Here is a 20,366-nt window from a genome sequence, read left to right as displayed (position 1 = left end):
AGGCACCCCCCACCACCCATCGTGATCTGTCTCATCACTCAGTGACCGAAAGTGATCATAGTAAACCTGTACGCCCTATCCCTTCACGCACAACCACCTTCCCTGCAGGAACATTTGCTTGGTTTTCTGGGAATTATCACCCACTGATTACTTTTGCCCCACTTAGAGGGCTTGTGACTCAAGGGCCCTCCAACTGTCACCATCTGAGGGGGGGTTCTTCTCACGGGAGCTCCAAGTGCAGGGAGGGAGGGAGGAGGGTTTCTCGCCGCGGGGCACTTGAACTTTCATTCACTCCTGTTTTCTAACTGTGCTCACCCACACCCTGCACAGCACACCCTGCCCCAGCAGGCCGCCTCCCACCCGCCGACACAGGAGGGGCCCAGGGACCTGCCCCCACTCAGACCGCCAAACGGGCCCCCTGCTTCAGACCTGTAATTCACCTTCAGAGGCACCTGGTGCCCCAAGTTCAAGGTCTGTCTAGGGACCTCTAGAGGTATTCAGTTAACTGGGAGTTGCCCTGTAATTTTCCTTACCAGGCTTATTATTTGTCATTGTCAAGACTTAAGTTTAGTAAATCTTCCCACAGATTTTGGCTCTATGAATATGAAAATAAATATATGCTTTAAAAATTAATGAAATTTTTCTCTGGTCTCTTCTTCCATTTTAATGAGTCACTTTTTAAAAGAAATTCCATCCTCCTTGGTCTGTAAACTTTACCAATTTTACTTTTTCTTACTTTGGAACCATTTGTATGAAGAAACACCAAGAACATGAAGGAAACTGGTTTAGAAAAATTCACACAAGTTCTCAGTTAAACACAGTCCAGCCTCAAAACAAGTCTCCAAAATGGGAGCTATAGATGGCAAACTACTTTATAACACGTCCTCCTTGACGCACACGTGCATGAAGTCAGTGACTTCCGATCTTCCCTGAGGTCAGAAATCCCCTGCAGGGCTCTGGCCGGCGGCTCAGCTGGTTGGAGCACTGCCCCGTGCACCAAAAGGCTGTGGGTTCAACTCCCGGTCGGGGCGAGTGTGGGAAGACAACCGACTGATCAACGCTTCTCTCTCACATCAATGTCTCTCTTTCTCAAACCGGTAAACATATCCTCGGTGAGGATTAAAATAAAAAAATCCCTTAGAAAATTTGAGGAAGCTACAAAACCTCTCAGAAAAACTGGCCTCGCTATGTCTGAGAACCTCGTTCCACTGTTTCTCTTTCCACCGTAAACACCAGGTGCAGTCAGTGTGACCCACCAGTTCATGGGGAGTATGCTCCGCCCTCACTGTGTTCCTTCAAGTCCCTCTGAACGGGCCACGCGCACAGGGTAGCACTCTGAGGATTTCAGGAACCGACCTAAGGCCCACCTGGTCGTGAACCCTCCCCATCACTGCAGACAAGAGAGCCTGTTCTCTCAGCCATCCCTCCTACCTTTCTTCCCATCCCTTCTCCAACCGCTTACCCAAACCCTACAGCAGCATGTCACAGGTTATGCTAAGAATGTGTGCATCACGTTTGAGGTTATCATGTCATACTGCCAATTACTTCACATTTTTCTTTACTCCGACACTGACAATCTTAAAAGCCGAAGTGTCCATACTATAGAGAATCTCAGAGAAGTGACATAATCAAATTCCACAATAAAGGCAGTATTTTTTAACTGTGACTGCAAGAGGGGGCACATTCACGAGGGCACGGTCGGTGCAGACGACAAGAGGAAAGTCCCCCGCTGTCCCTGCAGGCGGTGGCGGTCTGGTTAAAGAGGAATGCACTGAGGCGGGCAGACCTGGGACCCCAGCACCCTGTGTGCCCGCCCGGGAGCGGCACCGGAAAAGCCTGTGACATTTGCTGCGGCACCCTGAACCCCAAGAGGGCCTGGGCCTGGACGTTCTCAGCAGCAACGCTGACAGTGCGGTGGGGCCACAGGCGATGCCAGGCAGGCAGTTGACAGATTACCTACAGTTCAACTTCGCTCCTAGATACAGGGGAAGCCGGATGCATCTGACACCAGAGAAGTGAAACTTCAGGAAACCAACACTAGACCTGTTTTTCTTTCTAGAAACCTCTTTCCCAGTCTTGAAACTCTTAGGTGCTAAAAGTCCTGGATATACAACAGATGCCGACAACATTTTTCTTTCGTTTTTGAGGTGTAATCAGGGGTGTCCGACCTGCAGCCCGCAGGCCGCACTCGGCCCAGGATGGCTGTGGGTGTGGCCCGACACAAAATCATACATTTACCTAAAACATGATGAGATTTTTGTGTGATTACATGTCACAATGTATGTAATGTGTGGACCAAGACAACTCTTCCAGGGTGGCCCGGGGACGCCAAACGGCTGGACCCCCCGGGGAAGACGATTCTTCGAATTAAAGAGGGAAGCTGACTTTTCTCACCAGAAAGTTTTACAGAATCAACTGGGAAAAACAGAGGAGGCAGCAAAGGAAAAAGTAAAATATCTTCATTTTCCATCCTTAGATTCTTCGCTGGACTGTAAACGCCATGAATTTCCTTATTCTTAACACCTGGCCTAGAATACTCAAAACGTATTTGAAATGAATCAAAATCTCCACTGACTTTATTATTTCTGTATTCCCTAGAAAATGGCAACCATTTTAATGGGGTTTCAGCAAGACTTTCACGTGGAATGACCGGGACTTAAGTTATGACGCCGATATAAAATGTGTGTCTAGGTGCATTAAGCTGTCAGGGTACCAGTGAGTCTAATACTTAAAACTCTTCATGTCTGGTATGATGTTTGATTCTTTGAGAGGCAACAAAGAATGGCTGTGAAAACGAAACAATAAAAGCAAAGTCACTCGTCTTGAAGACTGTTTACCCGCACAGCAGTTTCTGCCACAAACAGCACTTTCTTACAGCTGCATTACTGCCTGCCGTACAAGTGCCAGATGCAGGCTCTGTGTCCTGCTCACTCCCCAAAAGGAACACCACGCTGCCGCCGCTGGCCGCTGACCTGGGGCTCTCGGAGTCCGACTGGGGTGAACCCCGATGGTTGTTCACGAGTCTCGTTACGTAAGCGTTGGCCACTTCCGGGAGGTGCCCCCTCGGGACGCTGTCCTTCGCGGCCGGGAAACTCTGACTTGACAAAGGGGGCGTCCGCAGCAGCATTTCGGCGTTGATCTGCCGGAGGGGGAGAACTGGTCATCAAGGCATTTCTCAATGTGCAAAACACAAACTTTTTTTTTTAAAGAAATAAAGTTAGTCATAAAGAGACTGCCTTTAAACACCAAAGCAAGCCCACTGTTCCTTCCCCGAGTTCTGTCCCCACCCCCAAACTCGACGCTGTTCCACGAGAAAACATCTCAGCATCAACTCGAAGCAAACGCACACAGCTGCGGCAGACCGCACTCCTCGCACTGTGGGGAGGGCCGCTCAGGCACGTGTGCAGAAACGGCCCCCTCCCACCCCGGAGGGTGAAGAAATAAAAGGGCCCGGGGGGGGGGCAGGGGGGGAGGGTGGTCAGCGGCAAGCAAGAGAACACTGCAGCTCTGGTCCGGGCTGGCAGCAGAGCGAGGCTCCCGGGCGCTCTTGTGGACCCTTCCCTGACTGCCTAGCAACAACATTCTTGAAAGAATGTCTGCCTTTCCTGAGGAGCTGCCCAACCAAATACAACGGAACAGTCTGAGTGGAGCTGTTGGGCTGCGAAGGCAGGGCTGGGAACGAGGGCAAGGAGGGGCACAAGACAAGAGCCCAGGGGGGCAGCTCAGTGGCCGAGCGCACTGTCCCGATGCGCCAAGGCGGCAGGTCTGGTCCCCGGGCGGGGCGCATACGGAGCCAGCCAGCGAAGCCCTGGCCAGCGCGGCTCAGTGCGCTGAGCGCCGGCCTGCAGACCCAACGGCCAGTCACTGGTTTGATTCCCAGCCAGAGCACCTGCCTGGGGTGCGGACTGGGTCCCCAGCAGGGGACACTCGAGAGGTGGCCACACACTGATGTTTCTTTCTCTCTGTCCCTCCCCACCCCCCCAAAATAAATAAATAAATAAAATCTTTTAAAAACTCAACTAACAAATGCATAAATAAGTAGGACAAATTGATGTTTCACCCTTTCCCCCTTCCTCTTTCTCGCTCTAAAAGTCAAAATTCTTAACAAAGTGGAACACGTGGACTGAATGGACTTGATTGCTTCAATTTGTTATGCAACTCCTAAGCTTCAGAAATATTTGTTGAATTAATCACCACCCAGTATAAGACACAGCTACAGAATGGAAAGCTGAATTACCTGAGGGAGCCTTTCCAGTTGTCTGATCCTGAACCTTTCCTTGTCTCTAAAAACAAGATGAAAACATTTAAATTTACCTCATCATTATTTTCTGTTCCGTCTTGCGATGATGTGTACACTACCACCATCAGAGGGGAGTCCTTAGGTGGGCACCTCTTCTCCCAGTAACACCCTAACCTTGACTGGCCCCTATTTCCCATCCCCACTGTTCCCAGGCCTTTGAATGGAAAAAACCACAGGCGTATTTACCCCAGTTCTGCTGGATTTACCTTGAAAATACAGTGCACTAAGCCGGAACTGCCCGAGAGCTCTTCGTGAACTCGGCCTCGAGCGTGCATCTGCCGGAGTCTCCCCAGGCTGACCGACCACCGCTCACCCCCCGGCTGCTCTAGCCCACCCCCACCTCCCACTGCGCCCACGCACACGGCACTCCAGCAAAGCCGAACACACCGCTGCTCCCTGCGCATTTCTGTCCTACCTTCAAGGCCTACTACAAAACGTCCTTGATGAATTTTCCCGACCCCTGCCTCACCACCCCCAGGCCCGAAGTTCTCTCTCCATTTGGGCTTCCCAACGGGACTGGACCGCGCTTCTTATGGTACTTTGCCAATCTCTAAATGGTAATACATGCGACGCACCTTACTTGTAAGACTATCAGCTCATGAAGGACAGTATTCACTTATGACACGTCTGGGTGTGTGTGATCCCCCAAAGACACCCTACTCTGTATGTAAACTACCTTGTACATACAGCACAGCAATAAACAGCAGGTGGGAAAAAAAGCAGGAACCCACAGCGTAAACTGTTTTTAAAAAGCTCTTGCTACTGTGCACTCCACATCGAAATCCTCTGCGCAGGGGTGGGGGGTGGGGGTGGGGTCTGCGCTGACCAGCCTGGGTTTGACCAGGGCGGGCATTCCTGCACACGGACTGTTTGTCAATAACCTTACAGTCAGGCCTCTGCATCCTTGGGTTTCCCACCTGCAGATTCGTACGAAGGAGGCCAACCTAAGTTACAGGCAGACTTCTGACTGCGAGGGTGTGGGATGTGGGGGGTTGGCTGGTGCCTCTAAGGCCCATGCTGTTCAAAGGTCAAATGTTCAAAGGTCAACTCATACTGCAGACACACCGCTGTGGAGGAGGATGTGGGCATTCGCTCTTTCCCCACTGCACATCAATACAACACTCACTTCTTCTTGTAGGTTTTTTCGTAAGTGGGATGTACCAAATCCTCATCCTCAGGTTCTTCGGGAACATCACAATTTCTGGTCGGAAAAATCACATGGGAAGAACAGGTCACCGGCGTCTACTCATCCGCACATCCTGAACAGCATTCCTCCTTTCCAAAGGGCACTGCCAACTATATGGTACCTGAACTGTGGGTCAGGGTTATTGGAGCAATACCATTTTTCTGGAAGCTGGTCTATCCCGTCTGGTAGTTTCCGCCACTTCAGACAGGAGTCGCACTGCACCCACGTCTGGTCAGGACGCTTCCTATGACAGAACGACGAGACGCTAGCATGGGAACGCAGATGTCAAACACACGTCCACTAGATTTTCCACACCGTTCCCACCACAAAATGCCCCTGTTACTCAATTCTGTTCCTGAAAACTCGGTGACAACACTATTATTGTGAACAGCAAGTTAAACCAAAACAATTCATTTTCGTTACCTACAAAAGGTTACAAATGACAGGCCAATTTAAGCAAAGTGACTTAAATCTATTATTTCATAGCATACTATTAAATTTGTTATATGATAATAAAAACTCAGAATATTTCAAATGCCTTGCTCTGAAACTTTATATGAGCATCTGCAACGTCAAATCTAATATATTTATAGCATAATAAACCACACAGGTACAGAAAATAGACAAGTTGTTGTATTATACAGTTTAAATAAATTTTTATAATTGTATTATATTTTACCCTCTATTATATACATCTCTGAATAACTAAAATTTGTATGTTCTTTGTTTATAAAACACTTTCTTACTTTTATCATTTAAAAGTCACACTGATCCTGTAAAGAATTGATATTTGACATATTTAACAATGAAGACTTCACCTTAATGTCAATAACTTCGTAATCTAGATTTACAAGAATGCATTTACACAATTACATAAAACTTCAAACAATCTGGAAGTTTATAAAGTACATATAAACCCATTTCAAGAAGTTACATAATGCATGTGTATATAGACACACACAAAAAATTCAATGGGAAATTAATACATTGAGTTTATCTTTGTTTTTCATTATATATCTGGAATACCTTTCCAGCAGTACCGAGTTATTACTTATTCACAGGACAGTTACCATGTGCTCAGTGTGTTCCTGAGTGCTTGCCAGGCATCCTATCTTTTAATTCGTACAATTCTAGGAGGTAAATGCTATCAACATTTCCATTTTACAAAGGAGAAAATGGAAGCTTCTAGGACGTCAAGTAACAAATTCAATGTCACAGTGACTTAAGCAGCAGGACTAGAACCTGAACTCAAGTCTAGCTTTACACTCACAATCCCACAACACAAGACGAGGGTTTTTCAAACTATGAGATGCAACTTAATAGATTGTGAAATTAATTCAGCGTGTCAAGATGTGTTTTTAAAATGAAATAAATGATAACCCACAACACATGGGTAAATACTGTTTCATGAATCTTTTGTGACTACGTGTAAATGTATACAAGGGCTGTCCAGAAAGTATCCACCCATATACTGTGAAAAATAGAGACATTTATGAAAGAAGATACAAGAAACATACACAGGACAATGAAGCCTTGGTCCCTTCAAAGTAGGCACCTTGGGACCTCACACGGTTCTCCCAGTTGCCATCAGCTGCCCTGTCATATTTTCCTGAAACTCATCAATGGTCTGAAACCGCTTCCCTTTCAAAGTTGATTTTAGTTTTGGGAAAAGCCAGAAGCCACAGGGCCCCAAATCTGGGCTGTAGGGGGCTGAGTCACCTGGGTGATTAGATGTTCTGCAGGGACGTGATGCATGAACGGGCGCATTGTCCTGATGAAGCTGCCAATCACCAGGTGCCCACAGCTGCAGACTTCTGAGTTATCAGAACAGTTTCTGCAGAGAATGTTCAAGCCTAACGTACAATCTGATGCAGATTCATTGCTCTACCGGCTCAGTCATTTTGAATGACACGGCCACAGAGCACACAGGCTCCCTCAACAGCGTCCACCGCCCCCACGGGCCATAGTGCAGTGAGGTCATCACTGTTCACACATGCTCATTCCAGTCCACTCTCCCGGGCCGACAGCTTACATCAATGTCGCGCACACCGTTCTTGTTGTATTAACAGTTGGACTTTCTGCAGACAGACTTCGTGTATACTCATCAGTTCATTTTACTGTATGCTGGTTTGAGTTGTAGGATTTACTTCTCACTGTGAGTCCAAGTCAACTGTGAACACTGTATAATCACTATTTCCACAGCATCACACATATTATGGTGGGTTGGCACTTTGAATGTATACTTACTGTATGTCTTCAACGGGCAAATTTAGAGGATATTCTGCATTTTTCTTCACTTTCATTTCGTTCCAGTAATCATTCAGTTTCTCTCCTAGTGCTAGTATTGTAAGCCTTGAAATAAAATAAGAATAAAAATATAAAATCAATTTAAGGGAAAAGAATGGTAAAGATTAAATTTTTGTCAGCCCTGGCTGGCGTGACTCAGTGGACTGAGCACTGGCCTGAGAACTAAGAAGTCACTGGTTCAATTCCCAGTCAGGGCACATGCCTGGGTTGCAGGCCAGGTCTCCAGTTTTGGGCCTGTAAGAGGCAACCACAGATTGATGTTTCTCTCCCTCTCTTTCTCCTTCCCTCCCCCCCCTAAAAATAAATAAAATAGAAAAAAAAATTTTTGTCAAACACAAGAGAAAGCACAAACAACCTAATAATGATCAGGTAGACACTGGGGAAGGGAGGATGGACTCCAAAGCACAATTAAAAACAAATAACGACAATTTTTCTAGGAGGACCTAAGTTCCTAGAGCAGAGCACAGAGCCAGGATCATCCAGGAAATAAGACACAAAATGATACTTAGGGACTCCTGCTGTGGAAGCATGTTGTCAATCAATTACGGGGAGAATCACAGGCTCTCTGAATATGAACCCCAACCTTATAAGCTTCAACTCAGATCAGAACTCAAACTTTTGGTTTGTGAAAGTACACGATCATTACCTGCAGGTATACTTCAAATAGCTTCTGTCCCACAATTGAGACTTTTCATTCTCCCACAATAACATGTTTTCTAAAGACTGACTTTATTGTGGTGACACTGGTTAATAAACTCACACAGGTCTAAGGTGCACCATCTCCAATACATCACTTGCATACTGCATTGTGTGCTCCGCCCCGAGCCGCACAGTAAGGTGTTAAAAAGGAAGTCAGTGGGAGCTCCTGAGGTAAGTGAGACTAAAGCCACGATTCTCCCTCATCTCTTTTTCTCATCACCTCTGTTCCGCAGGCAGCGAGACTGCACCCATTCCTGCAAGGTCACCAGGTGGGCACTTACTTGACAGAGCGTAAGAGTTTTCAAAGGTCATCAGCAAGTTTCACACACCAGCAGCAGTGCATGAGAGCTCCAACTGCCCCACACCTGCCAACATTTGCTGTTTTTTTTATACTGGAGGTAATTTTTCCATTTTTGTCCATTATAACATTCTTATGTCTTATTTAAAAACAAACAAAAAACCCAACAAACCCTGCCTAACTGAAGATTACAGAAATATTGTTTCCATCTTGTTTTTGCCTTTCTCAGTTAGGTCTACAATGCATTCAGAAACGACCTCTGGCTTCATTTGAGAAGTAGAAGGTAGAGTTCACATTATCTACACAGAGAGCCAAGTGGCCCGGCATGTTTGGAAAGGTGGTCATCTTCTCACTCCACCTGAATGTAACCTTTGCCATAAAGCAGGTGTCCGTGTGTATGAAAAGTGGGGGTTCTCTTCTGGCTTCTCTCCTCTCTCTCACTGGACGGCCTATCCTTTCATTAGCACCCACAGTCTTAGTTTTGAACTGCAATTTAAGAGTCTAAGTCCTCTCACTTTGTTGTTCTTTAATGATTGTCTGACCTCTCCTTGGCCTCCTGACTGTCAACATGAAGTTCAGAGTACGCCGGTCACTCTTACCAACACCCACACACCCCTGCTGGGGTTTTATTTCTTCAAACTGGAATTGCATTTAATTGTTTTGGAGAAAAATGGACATTTTATGATACCCAGTCTTCTAATTCCTGAACCTGGTATTCCTCCTTAAAGTTCACTCCACAATGTTGTTAGTTTTCAGGGTGTTGACATATTTCCATGCTTTATTTACTCCAAAGTACTTGGTTTTTTGATGCTGTTATAAATGATTTTCTTAAAAATTTCATGTTTTTTTCCTATTGTGGCTGGTATACAGAAATACAGGTAATTTTTTAATGTTTCTTATCCAACAACCTTAAAATATACAGGGTCCGGCAGAAGTTAACACCTGCTTGGGTTGGTAGGGTAATCATATGGGTGTAATAATTTACAGATTTTTAAAAAAGATTTTATTTATCTATTTTTAGAGAGCTGGAAAGGGAAAGAGAACGAGAGGGACAGAAACACTGATACGTGGTTGCCTCTCACATCCCCCAACTAGGGACGCAGCCTGCAACCCAGGCACGTGCCCTGACCCAAAGTCAAACCAGCCACCCTTTCGTGTGCAGGCCAGCACTCAACCCATTGAGTCATACCGCCAGGACAATTTATAGTTTTAATTTGAACACTTCACCTAAAATGTAATCTGGTGTGCTTGAATGTGATATTGTTATGTTACATAATTACATACTTAGGATTTTATAATCAAATATTTTGTAATAAAAAAGGGACATTATTTGAGCCCTTGCTGGCATAGCTCAGTGGATTGAGCACGGGCTGCGAACCAAAGCATCACAGGTTCGATTCCCAGTCAGGGCACATGCCTGGGTTGCAGGCCACGGCCCCCAGCAACTGCACATTGATGTTTCTCTCCCTCTCTCTTTCTCCCTCCCTTCCCTCTCTAAAAATAAATAAAATCTTTAAAAAAAATTAAAAAATAAATGTAAAAAAGGGACATTATTTGTGCCAGACCCTGTACATTACTTGCTCCTTTATTAATTCCAGTTAGCAGATAATTTTGGCTTTCTATAACTTTCATTTCTTTTTCTTGCTTTATTGCATTGGTTATTTCTTCAAGGATGAGGGTAAGTAGCTGATATCTTCATCTCCCTCTCACTCCTGGTGGGGGATCAATAATTCACTGTTTGAAATGAAGCTTGCTGCTTTTTTGGTAAATACTGTGTGCACTGGTATTTGTAAATAACTGTATTGTTGCTGTGTCTTTTCTGTTAATGGTTTTGTAAATATCCATTTTCCCCCGTAAATCACATATAGGTGTTGCTTTATCAAGTGCTTTTTCTGTACTTACGAAAATAACCATGAGTTTTATTTTTTTAACACTAGTATGATGCCCAATATTAAATTTTAAATGTTAAAAATTAACCATGTCACCTTATAACACAATCTACTTAGTTTATTGCCTGTAACCTAGTCATATGCTCTGACTGGGAATTGAACCAGCAACCTTTCACTTTGTGGGTTATGCCCAACCACCTGAGCCACACCAGTCAGAGCTTATGCTATCCCTTTGATAAAGTTTTCGTGTCAGGAGGCCTACAATAATGTCCTCCTTTTCATTTGATATTGACAGTATCTGTTTTTTCTTTTACTTCCTTAGTCTTGCCAGGTATTTATAGATTGTTAACTTTATCAAAGAACAAACATTGAGCTTTTTGATTGTCCTACTTATCAATTTATTGTCCCTCCACTCCAAAGCCAGTCTTCCTTGCTCAGTTTTGTGGTACTCGAGTTTGACCTTGGAAACATTTACCGTTTGTCAGCGGGAGCAATGGCAATGTTAAACCCTGCCGGGTGACAACTCGACACTTGCCTTTCCGGTTCTGGGACTCGACTGTCATTGTTTGGCTGGAGCCACTAGCTTCCCGGAGGAGCTGGGCTGAGCTCTGGGACCTTGCCCCACCCTCCAGCAACAGAGACCAGTTCTAGCTCTCCCAGAGCCTCGAAGACAGGTCTTTACAACCCAGCCCCAGCCACCAGTGCCCGGCAACAGGAGCCCGCGGCACAGGCCGGCACTGGCCAGGCAGGGAGCTCGTTCCTGTGTTTATCACGACCTCTACAAAGGGTCTTCAGGGGTAGAGGGTCTTCTCCCAGTTCCTTTTCTGTCTACTCTCGTTCGACCTAGAGGTAACAGTTGCTCTTTTGCATCAGCTAGTTCTGGACACCTACTGTCCTTTTTTACCCCTTTCAGTAAAACACCTCCTACTATTCTAGTTGTGGATGAAAAAGGGGGCCACATACTAAACCTGACAAGCACAGGGGAGGCCCGCATGGTGGGTGGCCTTACAAACTCAGAGACCTACAGTGACCACACAGGATGGACGGACGTCCCAACTAAAAGCACACTGTCCTCAAGGCCCTCTTGTCTCTGACTCCTCAGTGAGCCGGGGCAGCCAGCCTGGTTTATCCCCCCACCAGTGCTGTCTCTGTCCTAGGCCCTGCCTTGTTTCACCGTCCCCAGCTGCAACAAACGTCCTCTAACAACCACCTGGACTCACGCTGTGAAGGATCTTTCCTGCACAAAGTCGAGAACACAACACCACTGGCTGGCCCCAGGCAGACCCGCTCGGGGCCAGGCCCCCCTTCCAGGAACCCCGAGAATGCTGGAACGCCCTTTATTTCCCACAATCTCAGAAATACCTCATCAGTAAAGCAGGAGAACGTATTTCTACTTATAGGACACAATTCCTAGGATGGAAGGCAATGTTTAAATGTGTTTTCTGTGCAAGCCTTTCACCTATCCGTTTTTCTAATGTTCTACAATGTAAAAACACCCACAAGATTAAAAAAATCAGCTTAGAAAAAGTTATGAAAGTATTTCCAAAACACACTCTAGTAAAACATTTAAATAGGCAGCACACCTGTACTCGTTGGTGTAGTCGAAATCTTGCTTATTGTGAGTCGGCTTCAGGAAATTGCACTCTATGATCCCCACCACTCCGACGCCCATGTTGTTCGCCTGCAAGAAAGTGCAATCGGCGTTGGAAGCAACAGACGTGATGCTCGAAGTAATCACTCTTCCACAAAGGTTTAGAATTTGTATCACACATTTCCCTATATTTTACCTCCTGAAAATCAGACTGAAAAACAGTGTCTGGTGGGTAATTCACTTTCCCGGGAGTTAATCCCTAAACGTATCAGAGCCTTCCTCCAAAACCACCCGCACTGCGGCCGACTATCCATTTAGACAAGTATTGTCGCCCCCAATCTTATATGATGGAAAAAGGACCCCTCCCATTGGGATCATCTGCTTAGATGGGAGAAACCACAACAAACTCATTTCTGCATCCACAGTGCCTAGCACAGGCTTTGGCACATAATATCTATCCCCTAAGTATGCCAGATAAATTGAGAGTCGTTTAGCCACAGCTACACATTGTTAATGGCAATGAAATAGCAAAGTTAGTTTTAATGGCAATGTAATAAAAACCTACATCAGTAAAAATTAGCTATTTTAAATGCTACTAGCTAAAATACTAAACTCAAAGCATGAGTCACATTCTGATTATATATGTGTAATTATTGAGTGTATTTTGTTCACGATTGTAGCTTACTTCTGAGTCTACATACAAAGTCAAAGAGAATGCAGTTTACAAAATAAAAAGTTTCATAAATATAAGTATATGGGGGAACAAAAGTAAGTTTACAGTTAAGCATGCAAAACAGGGTTTATTCTTATAACTTATATTCTTTCCCACACGTACGACTGTGAACCTACTTTTGCCCTGCCTGTAGATGGAGCCACAGACATCTAATCGCAATCCCACTCTATCAAGAGCCCTCGGTGGCCCTGCATCTGCAAACCACAGCACCCTCCAATCTGTGATTCACGTTGGCCTTCGCTCGCTCAGCCTCCCGTCTCCCCGTTACTCTGCTCCCGCTCTTCCCCGGGCCAGCCACGGCACAGCACTACGCCCGCAATGATGGCGGCGCCTCGGAAGCTGCTGCTGCTTCCCCTTCCTACGCAGACATTCTGTTCTCGGCCTGAGAGCCCCGCAGACGCTCCAGCACCGCACTCCTCGCAACCACCGCTTTCTCCAAGAAGCCTTTTCCCACGCTCCAAGGACGCACGCTCCCCTGGCCCACCCCCCGCCCCCGAGCGCTGAGGGCATCCATGGCACGGCCGTCACCATCTTTTCATGCCACGCATCTGGCATCAGAAACCATAGCAGGTAGCTGACACCCACTTCATGTAAGCTTACTGAACCCACAGAATGGAAACACTAGGTGCAGCCCATCGTCTGGTAAAGAGAAACATTAAAAGTTGGTTGTAAAAGCTTATTTTTTTAAGATCAAGCTTAACGAGAAATTATACATTTGCAAATTTAACTGCGCGGGGGGAAAGGGCTACGTCTCTTCAGTCAGTCAGTACGTGGTGAGCGAGAAAGAAGGTACGCGCTGTAGCAGACACAATCTTTCTTTTGAATCCCGAAGCACTGGAGAACTAAGGCCTCTTACCAAAATGCATTCCCAATTACCAGTGAAATTCAGGAACTTCAGTTATAGAATATTTCTGGTGAAAATTACTATTCTGCTTATAAACGAAAGCTAGTATTTTTAAATAAATAAGAGTTTTGGATTTACCTGGTGACTAAACTTAAAGGTGACAAAAAGCCCAACAAGATTCATTTACTTTTGCAAAAATGCTCTATTCTGAGCTAATGCCATGTAAAACATGTAATGCAGAGCTACAACATTCAAGAGGAACCGACACTATCATACCGTGGAGAGCTCACATCCTTCCAAAGAATTCAGAATGAAATACAATGAATTGAAAATGAAATCACAGAGTTGGAAAACAAAACATGCTCGACTTAAAACCTTAAAAAAGCTGATTTTCAGACTGTACCACTGAATTCTTAGCATGCACCCCCCGCCAAAAAAAACCCTCCTGTGAAAGCGTGTGAAGGCCAAGCGGACTGACACAGGACAGCGCCCATCGTCCTGAACCGAATCCCACGACGGACACGGCTGGCAGGAAGGCTCCGCTATACTTAGGAACTGACTCCAGAAAGGCCATCACCTCCCAGACACCACTTGCTCAGGCTACCGCGTCAGCACTAACTAAAACCAGCCATCTCATCCCAGCACGGCACAGCAGGGACCTACAACCAAACGCAGTCAGAGACGTGCATCTGAGTCTGAGATCCACACTCATCGTTAGGTCAGGGCGAGTTCCTCAGCCCCCATTTCCTCACCTGCAAAACACAGATAAACCATTCTGTCCCCCCGATAAGATTATTCAGGACCACGTGAGAAATTCATATTGAAGTATCCTAAGTTCAAGGGCCATGCTAATGTTACTAAAATCACTACCATCTCATTAGGTGCAAGCATATTATTTCACATCTGATCCAGTAACAAGTTATTCTACTTTTGTAAAAGGGACATTTTCAGCTTACCTTTAACTGATATCCAACTTTTTCATAAGCTTTGATGAGTCTATTTCTGTGATACATCATTATCCCATAATGATCTTTATTTCTGCAGTTGAATCCAAAAGTAATTCTCACTGTTTTAGTCTTAAATGTTAAGGAAAATTCTGAACACGCCACCTCACTCCCTTTAAACCATCCTTTCTATGTCATTATTTAGAGCCCCAAAGTGCACAAAAAAGGGCAAAGTTAGAAAGGATCAGGATCAGTATGTCAAGAGAAAAGGAGAAGGGGCAGGTACACCCAACTAGTACAGCCCTACTCGGCTCCGTGAAGAGGAAAACAAAGGATACTAAAAACTTGGGTCGATAAACATCATGTTCGATGTAAGCAAGACTCTTTGAAACCAGCTGCGTCTTCACTTTCTGTCCACGCAAGATGATCTGCATTCTTGGCTTTAGATACAATATACTGCAATAAGCCTGAAAAGACATACAACAATTATCTATTGATTTGGTCAACACTACTTATGCATGTATTTAAGAAGCTAACACCTTACTTTCATAAAGGGCCTATTAACTCTTCAATAAAATAATATACTGTTCACTAAAAATAAACTCAATATACTAAGCCAAGCCCTGGCTGGTGTGGCTCAGTGGATTGAGCACTGGCCTATGAGCTAAAATATAAGGTCACTAGTTCAATTTGCAGTCAGGACATATGCCTGGGTTGTGGGCCAGGTCCCCAGTAGGGGGCACTCAAGAGGCAACCATATACTGATGTTTCCCTCTCTTTCTCCCTCCCTTCCCCTCTCTAAAAATAAATAAAACCTTTAAAATACACACACACACACACACACAATTGCCAGTAAAATACCTATGTTGCTATGTTAAGTGAAAAAAGTTACAACAGCACATATATGATATGATCTTCTTTTCATTTATTAAAATGTGTATACATGGCCCTGGCCAGCGTGGCTCGGTTGGCTGGGAGTCACCCCATAAACTGAAATGCCGAAGGGTCTGACTCCCTGTCAGGGCACATGCCTGCGCTGCAGGTTTGGTCCCCAATAAGGACACATGCAAGAAGCGACCAATGTTTCTCAACCCCTCCTTCTCCCTCTCTTCCCCTCTTCCCAGAATCAATTTTTTTAAGTATACATGTACAAAAAAGGACTATATTTTCTGACTCTGTGTCAAGTACATATATGGCTATAATTTTAAAAACATCAATAAATTTTATTTAGACAAAAAATAGCAAAATAAGCAAAAGGGATAGTTACAAGTTTGAAAAGGAAAAATTATAAATAATACACCAATACTTACTACTCTCCGTAAGTATAGACAAGCATAGCACTTTTTCAAAAGTGAGTTTTAATAATGTAAATATGTTCTCAATTCCTTTTTTAAAAGATTTTATTTATTTTTAGAGTGGACGGGAAGGAGAAAGAGAGGGAGAGAAACATCAAAGTGTGGTTGCCTCTTGCATGATCCCTAATAGGGACCTGGCCCGAAACCCAGGCATGTGCCCTGACTGGGAACCAAACTAGCAACTCTTTGGTTCAGAGGCTGGCACGCAATCCACGGAGCCACACCAGCCAGAACTGAACGTGTTCTCAATTCTTAATGCACGCAAGTTTACATACTTTAGAATCCTGACCAAATTGTGCATTCTTAAACATGTTTAAAATATGCTCTTCTGTGCTTACCCCCAAGGTATCAGAAATGTCCCCAGGAAATGAACTGAGTAAGCTAAGGATAGATGAGAGGTTCATTGTAAAACTAAAATTTGATCTTACTTGTTTTTCCTTCCTCCTGATTTCAACAGCATCGAGTGGTGCTTTGGCATTTATAAAATTGACTCATGATATTTTAAAAGATAATACTTTGTGGTTCACACTAAAACCAAACCATCTACTATGGTTGCCTCCAGAGTCACTCACACTGGCGAGCGAGGTCTTCGTAACAGTTAGGACATACTGCAATAACACGCTGGGGTGTGTGAAGTAGTAATAGCAACAGCTACCACTTTAATTGCTAACAAAGTTAAATGGTAAACTTGTAAACGTCAAATGGTACAGTGGGTTATTAATTTCCTCAATCTCAAAAACATAACTATTTCTAGGGTCAAATTTCAGAGAGATTTATCACAACATTTTTTAATGTACAGTATCTCTAGTCTATATATATGATTTATTGTTTTAGGATGTCAATAGGTGTGTATTCCAGAATATTTTAAAATAAAAAAAGAGAAACTCTGAATTAGGTAGTGCCGACTGCCTCATCAACATGGCCGTCACAGACTAGACCGGTCCTGGTCTGGCCATTAAATAGCACCACCGCCCAGTGAAAGGGCTACAGACACCGCTAGAGCCGATGCCTCCGTAATGAACTGCTTCTAAGTCAAAAGGCAGCAGTGTGCTCATGAAGTTTCAGTGGCTGGCTCCTGCCTGAGACGCTTGCATTTAGAGGTCCGTTGCGGCAGCTGTAACGCCGGCCCACAGCCTATCGCCCACCCTCGGGGATGCTCTGGCGGCCACAGGAGCGCCGGGTACTCACCCGCAGGGAGTAGTCGCTCTCCGGGGCGATCTGGTCCATTCTCTCCTGCTTCTTGTACCCCTTCCTCCCTGTCGTCTCATCTAAGTCTTCTGGGATTCTGATGTCATATTTATCCTTATCAAAATCAAACTCTGTTGCCCCTTTGTAGCTGTAAAAACAATTTTTTAAAGGAGCAAGAATTTAACTTCACAACAAGCACGAAAAACTATTAGTTAACACAACAAAGCAAGAAATAAAATGAAAGGAATCCCCCAAAATGTAAAAAAAACTGTATTCACAAACATTGCTGGTGGGAAGGTCAAATAACAGAGCCACTTTGAAAAACATTCAGGCAGTTTCCTAAAAAACTAAACATAAAACTCCCCTGCGGCCCATCGTGACACTCCTGGTCATTTACTTTAGGAAAACGGAGACTATATTCCCACGAAAACCTGTACACAAACATCTAGAGCTTTATCTGTGAAAGCCAACACCTGTGAACACCCAGAGGGCCTTCGGCAGGTGCATGGGTGCGCGCCCTGCCCCCCCCACCACGTGCGCAGGTTCTGGGCAAGAAAAGGTGGCAAGCCACTGCAAATGGAAGAACCTGCACGAGGAGATTCATGCTGAGCGAGAGACACTGATCACAAATGGCTTCACACTGTGACTCCTTTTATGTGACACTCTTGAAATGAGCACCTCACAGAAATGGAGACCGTGTGGGAGGTCGCCAGGGATTAGGAAGGAATGGGTTCTGGTCATAAAAGGACAACTTGAGGAATCCCCGTGGTGACAAAAGTGCCCTGCATCTTGACTGTGTCAATGTCAGCATCGACACCACTGCTGTCCTACGGTTCTGTGAGACGTCACCATTGGGGACACTGGGTAAAGGGTGCATGAGACCTCCACCATTCTTACAACTGCACATGAATCTAGAACTACTTTAAAATACAAAGTTTAAATTTAAAAAAACTGGGGGAGGGACAAGGAAGCAAAAGTGAAAAAAGGGGGAGAGGGGACACAGGAAGTGAAAAAAGCAGATTTAAAGTATTTTTATTTACCACTATTTGTGTTTTATTCCTACGGCTCAGTATGTCTTAGATCTCTCAATATTACACGTTCATGCTACATTTTAAAACTTCTATTTGCAAAGGATCTTGTTCTCACCACAAGAATAAAGAACCAGAAATCCCAGCAACACCTAGGTCTCAGCTATGTTACTTTTCTTACCAGATGCTAAATCACACCTGGCCTTAAGTCCTGGGCCAAATGAACAAAGGTTTCTCTTTTAACTTATAGAAGCTGGACGTTAGCTGGGTTTTTATTGTCTCATGTATTTATTTATGTTTGTTTTAAGGAAAGGGGTGGAATAACAAAGAGAATAGATTACTATGGAGTCCAAACCTCAGGGCTAGGAAATTTATTTTTAGTAATATGTAATTATCTCAATTGAAGCCAAAGTGGCCTCAATAAAATATCCTTGGATAAGTCGATCCACGGACTATGCCAAAACACGTGTCCTTTCCCACGTGCTTCTACTCCGAGTCACAGTCAACGGGTGACCGCAGCACGGTCACTCCGGCCCGTGCACCCAGCTTCCCCGATGCTCAGCAGCTAGCCGAAGACTGTATTTACCTTCTAAGATTCCAAATGATGATCCTCGTCCCCTTCTTACCCATGATTGCATCCAGTTCTGCTAGCAAACTCTGTTCCGTAGAAAACAGAGAGTATTCCAGAATTGCAGCAAGGCTTGCTTCCGACTCCGCTAAATTAATCATCTGTCGTATATCCTAAGTTAAAGAATTGGACCAACAACATATTCTCTGCAACACAGAAGCCAACTCAAACTCAAACAGAAAAAATAATTTCCTAAGTTGTAAATGACTGATTTCAAATGAATACCCAGAAGGATGAGCAAGTTTATTTCCCTAACTAATTTAACAATATCTGAAATGTGTTTACACAGAAGATATTTTCCTAATGACAGCTTGCTTGTCATGCAATTAGGGAAACTTTCAAGCCACACCACAAGTCTTATCAGACCACAGTAAGATGGACATAGAGAGGAAGGCCACAGGAAGCTCAATACAAAACATAACCCCCTGACGGCGTGGCCGCCCGCAGCACGATTCCCAGACAGGGGAGGAACGGGCGCTCAGCCACGGGTGTGGGGCAGAGAGGGGTGGGGGTGTGGGGCAGAGGGGCGGGGGCAGGAACGGGAGCTGAGATGGAAGGCGGGATGAAAAACAGGAATCTGCAGGAAGGCAAGAGGGTAGAGTGGTTCACATTATTTCTTCCGAGTTTCCGATGTCAAAATCAAAAGGATATGGTGCTTGCTGAATGCCACTATCGGGACGATGACATGTTCTGCTTTTATGGCTTCCAAGTAGGTCTGCGACAAGAAGCCCACACTCATGGTCTCCCCGTTTTTGGTGAAGACAATGGCATCCTTCCCCAAACGCATAGAGCCCGACTTGAAGCCGTTCCCGTACAGTCCGACTGGGACGTGACCGTTCATGGTGACTTTGTCACTGAAGCCGAAGCTAGAAAAGGAAAGAGAGTTTAAAAATAAATACATATGATCTTCATGCTTTTAAGTCAAACACTGTAACACATAAAAAGCCTGGTTTTGTATGCTGGCCTCATCCTTCCTAGATGCTCATCTCAGGCCATGAACTCACCTACCTTAACGCGTTTCACGCCCGCGGATGAAGGAAACCAAGCCTGCGTCACAGGCGGGTACGGGTTAACACACACCAAACAGGAGCCCGCTCTTTGGCACAGCCTGGCCAAGGGGCTGAGTCATTACGGGGGGCCCCCCGGGCCCTGAAACTGCACCCCATGAAATCTCTTCCTGTAAGCGTGAATGATCCTCCTGTTCCCAACAAGCCTACAGTATGGTCGCCGCTGGGACCGCCTCGGCTTTCGGGCTCCGTGGGAGGATGGCGGAACAGCAGAAAGGCCTCTGCTACCGAAGGCTCCCCGTACCTGTACTAGGTGTCTTCGTTCGCATCTCAGGCACATCTGGTTTCACACTGACACCCTGTGTCGGG

At 45.1% G+C, this 20,366-nt stretch overlaps 1 protein-coding gene across 2 annotated transcripts in view; it reads right to left on the bottom strand.

Moving 5' to 3' along the window:
- The window catches only part of MORC3 (MORC family CW-type zinc finger 3), a 39,032-nt gene that overhangs the window by 7,030 nt on the left and 11,636 nt on the right, over window positions 1-20,366 (bottom strand). For both annotated transcript variants that reach the window (XM_028505172.2, XM_036017422.1), the window contains 11 exons: window positions 19,642-19,856; window positions 18,949-19,096; window positions 17,335-17,482; window positions 15,130-15,258; window positions 14,804-14,923; window positions 12,263-12,360; window positions 7,734-7,838; window positions 5,608-5,730; window positions 5,427-5,501; window positions 4,238-4,283; window positions 2,973-3,139 (listed from right to left, as the gene is read on the bottom strand). In XM_028505172.2, coding sequence (XP_028360973.1) covers window positions 2,973-3,139; window positions 4,238-4,283; window positions 5,427-5,501; window positions 5,608-5,730; window positions 7,734-7,838; window positions 12,263-12,360; window positions 14,804-14,923; window positions 15,130-15,258; window positions 17,335-17,482; window positions 18,949-19,096; window positions 19,642-19,856 — 1,374 coding nt within the window. The remainder of the gene's footprint in view (window positions 1-2,972; window positions 3,140-4,237; window positions 4,284-5,426; window positions 5,502-5,607; window positions 5,731-7,733; window positions 7,839-12,262; window positions 12,361-14,803; window positions 14,924-15,129; window positions 15,259-17,334; window positions 17,483-18,948; window positions 19,097-19,641; window positions 19,857-20,366) is intronic.

Source organism: Phyllostomus discolor, chromosome 2 (genome assembly GCF_004126475.2).
Source record: "Phyllostomus discolor isolate MPI-MPIP mPhyDis1 chromosome 2, mPhyDis1.pri.v3, whole genome shotgun sequence".
Classification (NCBI taxonomy): domain Eukaryota; kingdom Metazoa; phylum Chordata; class Mammalia; order Chiroptera; family Phyllostomidae; genus Phyllostomus; species Phyllostomus discolor.
This window is presented reverse-complemented; position numbering and strand designations above follow the sequence as displayed.